Consider the following 10,132-nt stretch of genomic DNA (forward strand, 5'->3'; position numbering starts at 1 on the left):
GACATCCTTAGTGTGGTCTTTCTCTGATGACTGCTAGCACGTGGCGAGCTAAGAAAAAGGCCGACTGGAAATAGCAAGTGCATGGGATTATATAGACATGAGGCAAGTGGGCGGATGGGCGGTACAAGAGTTATAAAACCTTGCTTATAAAACTTTGGTTATAAACTTCAAATTAGCTATGAGTTAAGAAAACTGGCCAAACCCAGTTGATGTGTGAGACTGAGCCTTCTGAAATATAATAGCTGCTGGAGTCAACTAGTTTTCATAAAGGCCATCATTATCAGATAATCTTGCTCTATTAGCCTTTTAGAAGAATTATTAGTTTGGGCACTCGACCACATGTGCTTATGTAAACTATGACATCATGAAACGTCATGGCGGTTAGCTTTGGTATGCCATTGGGTTTATAGGGAGAACCCGGTTTTCAGGGTTCCCAGTGGTTGAGAGACCCAAGGTTTCACAGATTTTGATGGACTTTGGTGACTAAGAACCTGTGAAGTTTCATCCTTATCTCACTTTCTTATAAAAAGTTATTCCAGTTTTTGTTGTCCCAAACTCAACTGGGATATAGTATAATACGGCTTTGCACGTTCGTATGATCTCTCAGTATTCCATCCCTTAAATTTTGGCTTGCTAATGACGCACTTCCTGTATCTGCTGCCATTTTTTGTCTGGAAGATGACACAAATTCCTCAATAGACCAATTCGTGCTAATTTATTCATGAGAGTATCGTAGATCATTATAATTAATTAACTAGGTGAATGTAAAACATTAACGGGCGAGCAAAACGATTAACATTTCGATTAGCAATATACAATGTCTATATAGACAATGATGTAGTGGGTATTAAATGTTGAATGTTGATGTAATGATATAGTGACACTAATGCAAAATTTGCATGGAAGGAATTTCATAGCTTCTAGCTTTGAGTGAAAAATTTCTGCAGTTATATAGATCTAGGATGGAAGATAGTTGGTCTCAGAAGCCAGAAGGAGACTCCATTTGTTATCTTTGGGTGCGACAAGACCTATCTCTAGCATTTGGACCTCATTCCTTGCTCTTTTCTCCTCCTCAGTCTTGCTCTTTCTCACGTTCGTTACGAAGAAGTTGACGAGCTTCACGAGCATCTTCTTGTGAATTACTGATGCTTTAAGCTTCAGCTTCTCTTTTTTTTTGAATACTCTTGAACTCTTCTCGTCCAGTGATTACTGAAGTTGCTCTTTGTTTTTGCACATGGTACCGTAATTACCAAAATTATCATTTTAAAAATGTTTGATTATTATTTTTTATACACGCATAAATAGGGGTGACGTACGTGTACAAACAGACAGACATACTCGACTTGACTATGTGGGGCTCGCTTTTGCTCGCCCCAATAAGTACCACACCTCCAAACCGCCATTGTGGAGGTATAGACATTGTGTCAAGGTATGGAGGCTGACCGTTTAACCACTCTTTCCAGTCCTGATCGAAGAAGATACATAGAAAAAGTGGAAGATATATTCAATGAAAGTTACTCCAGGCACTGTGATCCCTTTCTGATTGATGCAAGTGCCTGGGAAGATGACATCAGCAAGTGGCCACCTGTGGATTTTGGATCCATATATACTTTTTAATTTGATAATGTTTGTGTGTACACCAAGGAGAGCTTAAAGGCCTACAAAAGCTTGAATGCCTATAATTATTACATAAAGTATGGTTATGATTATTGAAATAGTGAGCTGTAATGGTTTTGTTAATTTTTTATAGTGGATGGGTTCACACTGTATACTATTATTGTATAAGTAGCAACCCTACTGTGTGTTTATTGAAGAGTAAGGTGAACCCATCACAACGATTGAACGATAAACCACACAATGCATGGACTGCTGTCAACTGTGTTTCAGGAGAGATCATTACTGTCCATTGTACATGTATGGCAGGGTAAGCTAATATTTGCAGTACATTTACAAAATATTATGTTTTTACATGTATAGGTGTGGTGAAACTTGCTCTCACGTTGCAGCCGCCCTATTTAAAGTTGAAGCATGTAACAGACTTGAGATAGCAAAACAGACGTGTACGTCTCAGCCATGTTTATATAATCAGGCTTTTTCTAAGAAAGTAAAATCATTAATATCTTAGTTTTAAATGTATTTGAAGAATTTTTATTTGTTTTTTTTATTTTTTAGGTTTCACCATCTCCCATCAGTGACATTGAGTTCTACAACCCATTTAAGAGAAGGAAAAGAAGTGAGACTATATCCAGCCAAAATAAAAGAAGTAATAAATCATCGGCTGGTGATGCTATTCCTCCAACAAATTTATGCAGACAATTTCTTTTACGACAGATACATTCTGTTCTTCCTTCTGCTGCAATATTCACTGTAGTTCCAGGTTTTGTGCAGCCAGTTGTATGTGACACTGTTGAACAGGCACAATCATTTGATTCCCATGAGTCAAGTCCTGAATCAACTGAACCACCAACAACTGCTGTTTCATACCCAAATTCCATATTTATGGTAGCACAAGACTCGTCACAAAAATCCACAAATGTTGACCTGCCTCTCCTTTCTTCTTTATACAATCCATCTATGTTGAAGGAGCACATATCACAAGATTTATTTAATTCCATAAAGGTGACCCAGTCAGCAGCTATAAATTATATTTAGAGACCATGGAACAGTCGTTATCTAAGCTGTGGTATGATCATAGGGCTGGACAAATAACTGCTTCCAACATGCACAAGGTATTGAATTATACTGGACGACGTTACCCATTATCAATAATAAAAAGTATAATACAGTATTACAAGATATCTGAAAATGTTCCATCTTTAAAGTGGGGCAGAGAGAAGGAAGTCACTGCAATAGAGCAATATACTAGAGAAATGATGAAGACACTTGAAGACTTGAAAGTTTCAAGTTGTGGTCTCATCATTGATCCTAAATATCCATATCATGGGGCAAGCCCAGATGGGTTGGCATCCTGTTCTTGTTGTGGAGTTCATTTACTAGTGATAAAGTGTCCATATAAACATTGGAATTCAAAGCCAGAGAACATTGTTGATTCAAAGTTCTTTCTTCAGTACAATGATCAGAATGACTTACAGTTGTCACGAGATCATGAATACTATACTCATGTGCAAGGGCAATTATACCTTAGCCATCAAAGTCAGTGCGATTTTGTGTGCTGGACAACAGCTGGTTTTTATATAGAAACTGTTCCTCTTGATGATTCATTCAAAGCCAAGCTTATGCCAAAGCTGGAATACTTTTTTAAAAAGTATGTTGTCCCAGAACTGGTCTGTAAAGGCGGATTTACAATATGACATTAGGCCAGCGTACCGTCAATTTTTAATCAAAAGCGTGGGCGATTTGACCTTTTGACGCATGCTTTCCGCTGGAATAGAACCAGATTCTATTCCAGCGTCAATGTAACGTCAGGACTAGCGTAATATTGTAAATCCGCCTTAAAACACACAATCCTACAGTGTCATGTGGCAATGTTGCCAGTAATAAAGATGAAGCAGTTTATTGCTTCCCAGGAAAAAAATCTTACTAAGATCTTGAATAATCTGATCAGATGAGATAAGGTGAGATAAGGTGAGATAAGAGTTAAGAACAATCGTATAAGATCTTATTTGGATTTAGTCTGATCAATCTTAGCTATCATATACAGGCATAGTCTTACTTAAGATCTTACAAGAATTATCTTATAATATCACTGATAAGATTTATAGGCTGGATCTTACTTAAGATCTTACATGAATTATCTTACAATATCCCTGATAAGGTTTACAGGCTGGATCTTACTTAAGATTTTACATGAATCATCTTGCAATATCCCTGATAAGATTTACAGGCCGGATCTTAGTTAAAAACTTACATGAATTATCTTACAATATCCCTGATAAGATTTACAGGCCGGATCTTACTTAAGATCTTACATGAATTATCTTACAATATCCCTGATAAGATTTATAGGCCGGATCTTACTTAAGATCTTACATGAATTACTCACAATATCACTGATAAGATTTACAGGCTGGATGTTACTTAAGATCTTACATGAATTATCTTACAATATCACTGATAAGATTTACAGGCCGGATCTTACTTAAGATCTTACATGAATTATCTTACAATATCCCTGATAAGATTTGTAGGCCGGATCTTACTTAAGATCTTACATGAATTATCTTACAATATCACTGATAAGATTTACAGGCCGGATCTTACTTAAGATCTTACATGAATTATCTTACAATATCACTGATAAGATTTTTAGGCTGAATCTTACTTAAGATCTTACATGAATTATCTTACAATATCACATCATAATAAGCCATGCAAGATCTTGAAAGATCTTACAAGTCGCATGACGTAACAGGAAGTAGTTGACAACCCACGATAGCCTTTACAAAAGTATGAGCATATAAAGAAAGCCAACTTCTAACAACATTAAAGTTAATTAAGTCACCATATTATCACACAACATTATAGTATGCATTAATGCATTGTATGATCTTGATCAGATCAGTCATTTTAATTATAAGGGATGTGACAAAATCCCATTTAATAAATCATAACTGAACTTTTTAAGATCTTGAAAGATCATACAAGATTTATACCTGATCTTAACTGATAATATAAGATTTAGTTCCTGATCTTGAAAGACTATGCAAGATTTAGTTCTTAATCTTGACTGATAAGTCAAGATAATGTAAGATTTATTGCCTGATCTTGAAAGATCATACAAGACTTATACCTGATCTTGACTGATAATATAAGATTTATTGCCTGATCTTGAAAGATCATACAAGATTTAGTTCCTGATTTTGACTGATAATGTAAGATTTAATTCCTGATCTTGAAAGACTATGCAAGATTGAGTTCTTAATCTTGACTGATAAGTCAAGATAATGTAAGATTTATTGCTTGATCTTGAAAGATCATACAAGATTTAGTTCCTGATCTTGACTGATAATGTAAGATTTAGTTCCTGATCTTGATTGATAGCATAAGATTAATCGTCTGATCATGTCTGATCATGTAAGATTTATCATAAGATCTTGACGAGATTTATTATAAAATCTTGGCAAGAATTTGGAACTTCTTGTCTAATAATCTGGCAAGAACAGGCATGATTAATCATGCATGATCATTTTAAGGTTTCATAAGATCTTAAGTAAGATCTTACGTAAGATTTTTTTTCCTGGGTTTTGCTGAGAGCCAGAATATGGATCGATGATTTTATGTGATGGGAAAAATTGTCAATACAAGTGGTTTCACTTTGACTGTGTGGATATAAGCACTATTCCTCATGGCGAATGGTTCTGTAAAGAGTGCATGGCAAAAGATGATTAATATTATTGATTTGTGGCTTCATTATAAAAATTAATTATTATTGTACTATAATAGATTTTTATGATAACATTTATTTATAACAAATCAATAATCAATAAGAATAGATGTGTTAGAGTAAGTTAGAGATAGAGGATTGGTTTAGGTGTAGGGGTAATGCATTAGTGCAAAACTGGTTCAGAAAGGTTGGGTAGTGCAGCACAGACAGTCAATACTTTATCAACAGTAGTAATTTTGGTGTCACTAGGTCGTTTCAGCAAAAATTTTGGAAGAGCAGAACTCAAAATTTTATATTTCTTAACTGACCAATTACTCTTTCTATGTGTATGCACGACCAAGCTAGTTGTCTTGTTTCCACTTCTTTCTGTGTTAGCTGTTTCTTGCCTTTTGTAAAAGCTGAAATTTTTAAACATGTTCCAAGCACAGCAAGGTCTTCTGACACATTAAATCCACGATCAGCTAGCACAACGTCACCATACCATATGTGTTTTAAAAAACCAGACTGCTGAGTTATGACCTTATCTGATACTTTGGCTCCCCACGCCTTTGACAAAAAGCATATCAAACCTGTAGGAGTGGCTGCAATTAAAACTTTCACAGTATTATGTTTTTTATAATTACTGTATGTCGCCGCCTGAGCAGAGAGAGATACTGGTTGTTGGATAAAAATTTTGATACAATCAGCTATACAAACAGCAGCAGCATGTTTCTTAAAACACTGTGGTAGGTTTTCATGAATTACATCTCAATCTGGCCAGATGATTAATTGCTTTCACTCTGCATACATACAATCTAGCCAACAATGAAATATTGTAGAAAATTTAGCTTCTGATATATTCAAACAGTATGCAATATTTTTGTTAAGAAGTCCTAAACTAAGCTTGGCTAGTGTACCAAAGACATTGGCGATAAGAGGCAACTTTGATGTTGTATCCTTATTTACAAATGGTACCAAGATATCAAACAGTTTCTTGAATAGTGCATAGAAAGGTAATCCAGTATAGAAACATGTCTTACTATTGTCTGACTCAATTGAATTGGCTCCAAACCGTAAAGTACGAAGAAATGATATTGCTCTATCAGATTTCAGAGTTGCCATTTTACTAAAAGAGTTCAATTTTTGCTATTGCTCTAAATCACTCTTAACTGCATCTAACTCAGCACGAAGGACCAATGCTTCTTCTTCCTCAAGGCCTTTTACCTTGTCGTTCAAAGTTTCATTTTTGACTTGAAGCTCACCAATTTCATACTCATACTCAGTCACTAATTCAGATACCTGATCCATATCAGCAACATGACAATCATTCAACAGCATGCTATCTGCCACCATGTCACTTTCATCTCCAAACATACTGCCAGCAGCACTCATTCCAAATTGATCATTCTTGAACAGGCCATCATCGCTGCTTTTGCTTAATTGTTCAGGGAAATTTAATGGCATCGTTTCTTCATTGCTTTCATATGTTGGCAAAATAGCAGGACTGCTACTGCTTTCCACTTCTGATAACTCAACTTCAGGATTAGAACAAATGCCATCATCTACACAGATAAATTGTCATTCGTAACCATGCTAACTGTATCATCCTCATCGTAATTGACACTTTTATCCATCATTTCAGTACTATCTTCAAAATTTTTTTCCTGTGTTGAGGTGCTTCAACATGTGATATACTCATTCCCTTATTAGCAGACCGTGCTTGAGCTCTCAGCTCACGTTGGCTGTGTCCTTCCTAGTATTAAAAGAAAACATTGTTGGTACATAATCAACGTTGGTGGGATCTTGAGAGTAGTAACCTAATACCAATACTTATCATGAAGAACATTACTTTTAATTTTCATGACTTACCAATCACAAAGTGTTTACTGCACAGTCTAGTATACCCATTTGGCTTCCAATTTTTCCTTCTGATAGCCTTAATCTATAGTTTCCTTTGCTTCACATCAGCTGGAATTCTAAAAAACTTCTTGTCACAGTGCCCTTGTACCTCAGAACAACCAACTGCACAGCAATGAGATGGCATTTATGCCTCTACAATGGCCGACTTATAAAATTTCCAAATTTTTTCACTAGATAGCAATAAGGTAGATAGTAATAAGGTACTGTCATGAATAAAATTAGCATGAAATGGGTCTATTCTAGTATTGCACAAATTTCGAATGAGATCACTATACACAATGTCCTCAGCATCTCCTAGAATTTTAGACTTTGACAGTAACTGCTTTTTCAATAGTTTACTAAAAGTTTCCTTTTGTAGTTGTCCTTGTAAGCAAGGAATGAGCCATCTATTATAATTAACATGTAGCTAGACACGCATGACTTTATACATGTAGTAACTCACCTTAACAATCTCATCTCCATGTTCCTCTAATCCATTTTGTGATATAACACTCTTCACAACATCATCCACATTTTGAAAAAAAGGAATGAAATCAGAGTGTGTGACATACATATTTCCTTTGTCTTGGTACTGAAAATAGACAGGCATGGCTGACTTTTCATTTGTGTTTATTGCTTGGAGAATGTCTATTTCCATAGCAATTTGTTCCCTTTTATGAGTTTGGCAAGTAGTTTTAAGTGTCCTATATCTCAAGTGAAGCATCTCACATATTGCTGCTCCACCAAAGTGGTAATAGACATCATCACCATCCTTGGTTTGCTGTGAGACAGGAGCATGAGGAACACTGCATGTTAATGTGCTGTGACTTAGTAGACATGTGTACAGAGAAGAAGAGAGAATAATCATCAATTTATTGCAGAGGTCAGAAGTCTGACTAGCTTGACAAAAGGTCATCCACTGAGCCTCAATACGGGTCATTTCATCTGTTGGTAATAAGGTAATTGCACCACAGTTTCAATGGGAATATCATTTGGCAATAAGAAAATGCTACTGTAGTTATGCCAGGCCAATTGGAATCTCAGATACTTTTCTTTTCCTTTAGCATAAGTTTCATACAGTAAAACAAGTGTTGCCCTTAGATGCTCCAGCAGTGAGTGAAATGGAGCAGTGTTACTACAAAGGTCTTTTGAAATGCCTTTCTGACTGTCAGTTTGGAGCAAGTACTCACTGTGTTCAGCCTCCATAGCAATGAGCACCTTCTCTGTGAGCTCTTCAACAGTGATTTTATTAATGGACTCTAACAATGCACTCATCTCATCTTTCTTAAGTAACTTAGTTCTTTTATTACATCCTTCATTTTTGTTCTTCCTCCTTCAAGAGCTTGGAGTTGTAGTAGGAGCTGTATTTTCAGCCATTCGGACCGTTGGCTACGTTTCGCGAGACTATCAAATCATGTGACAATATTAATTGAAAATAATAAATATACGGACGTATTATGGAATGCGACTTTGAGTAAATACGCTGTCATGCAGCAGTCTTTTATAGTGCCGTTTGATACTCTCTTTAAGTATTATGTACTCTCGGTAATGATGATGGAAAAATTATGAGAGACTATGATTATGAGTGATTGCTGGAATGAATAAAAATAACAATAATAGTAGTTTGCTAAAATAGTAATAAAGTTAAAAAATGTATAGGTTATGCACTGACTAGGAGGGATTAAAATAGTATGAATGCCGACTAGGAGGTGTATAATGTATTTAAATTATATTCATTTGTATTTGAAGATATTCACTGATGTTTTAAAGATATTCATAATATTATCATGTGACTTACCCCTGACGATTGAAGAGCACATGGCCAAGAGAGCAGTAACCTGGCTAGCTATAAGCCAGGCTAGATTTATCAAATCTTTGCTAAAGTAGCCTAAAAGAAGAGTCACAGACAGAGCTTGTAGAGATGCTGAGACTCCTGAAGCAAAATAAAAGCCAGGCTTGCAGCAGCTAGAGCTCCTAGGGAGACTGACACTCCTGAAGAGAGAGAAGAAGACTGACCAACAGAGCTCATAAAGACTCGGGTCTGTCGAAGAAGAGTTAGGCTCAATCCAGAAGAGCTAATGAGCCACTTGATGATAGACATCACCATATGGCAGCTGACAATAATAATTATTGCTAATTCAATGTTTACTTGCAAAACAATTTCAACTTAGGATTTTTTGTTGACTGAGTTGGAGCAGGGAGGTTATATGATTTTAATCCCTCATTAACTTATAAACATGAAAGGGAACTATTCATGATATGGTTTAAATAATAATTATAAAAGATATGTGGAATGAATAATTATAATTAGATAATAATAATAATGAAGTAAAAAAAACACAGACAAACCCTGGTCCACTTCGCCTTCCATGTTGAACTGGGGTTACAGTCATCATAGGAGTGTAACTGCTCTGTAGCTAGAGGGTGTGGCTCATAGTCAGACGGACTTGATTTTCAGACGCTCATATTTTCTTGTATTTAGATCTTTCCAATATCTTTTGTTATAAAAATAATCTTTTAGGTTTTATAGCTTGGGAAATAAAATTAAAAGTTCTCTTGTTTTTTGGTTGCTGCGGGGTAGCAATTTCAAAAAGTTTTTTGTCCTGCTCATGATCAGACATTTTTAATATATAATCAGACATCTTATCTCATACTTTTTTGCAAAAGCAAACATTGGTCTTTTGTTGTATAATAATAAAGTACTATTCATTGTGTAACTGTCATGCAAATTGCAAATGAAACTTTACTGTGATCTTAGAGATATTGCAATCCGATGACTGCAACCTGCAATGCCGCAATGATCGAATGCGCAATAATGACGGGCGTGGTTATTATTGACTATTATAATTATTATAGTTAGTGGGTATTATCATGTCTCAGATTATAATTAGCATTGCTTTTTAGAGATGA

At 35.6% G+C, this 10,132-nt stretch overlaps 1 protein-coding gene across 1 annotated transcript; it reads left to right on the forward strand.

Annotated features, from left to right (window-relative positions):
- The first annotated feature begins 962 nt into the window (after positions 1-962).
- Positions 963-3,293, forward strand: LOC109583497 (uncharacterized). The gene is made up of 4 exons (XM_019999102.1): positions 963-1,092; positions 1,306-1,429; positions 1,978-2,104; positions 2,173-3,293. Exons 1-4 carry the CDS (start codon positions 963-965, stop codon positions 2,650-2,652), a joined length of 861 nt encoding a protein of 286 aa, XP_019854661.1. The 3' UTR covers positions 2,653-3,293.
- The last annotated feature ends 6,839 nt before the right edge of the window (positions 3,294-10,132 follow it).

The sequence above is a fragment of the Amphimedon queenslandica genome, unplaced genomic scaffold, assembly GCF_000090795.2.
Source record: "Amphimedon queenslandica unplaced genomic scaffold, v1.1 AMPQUscaffold_13522, whole genome shotgun sequence".
NCBI lineage: Eukaryota > Metazoa > Porifera > Demospongiae > Haplosclerida > Niphatidae > Amphimedon > Amphimedon queenslandica.

Excerpts from the sequence above, each read along its gene's own strand:
- LOC109583497 (XM_019999102.1), top strand. The coding sequence starts at position 963 with ATGGAAGATAGTTGGTCTCAGAAGCCAGAAGGAGACTCCATTTGTTAT. Across the intron at positions 1,093-1,305 it reads TCAGTCTTGCTCTTTCTCAC|GGGTGACGTACGTGTACAAA; the intron begins GTTCGTTACGAA and ends ACGCATAAATAG. Across the intron at positions 1,430-1,977 it reads GGTATAGACATTGTGTCAAG|GTGTGGTGAAACTTGCTCTC; the intron begins GTATGGAGGCTG and ends TTACATGTATAG.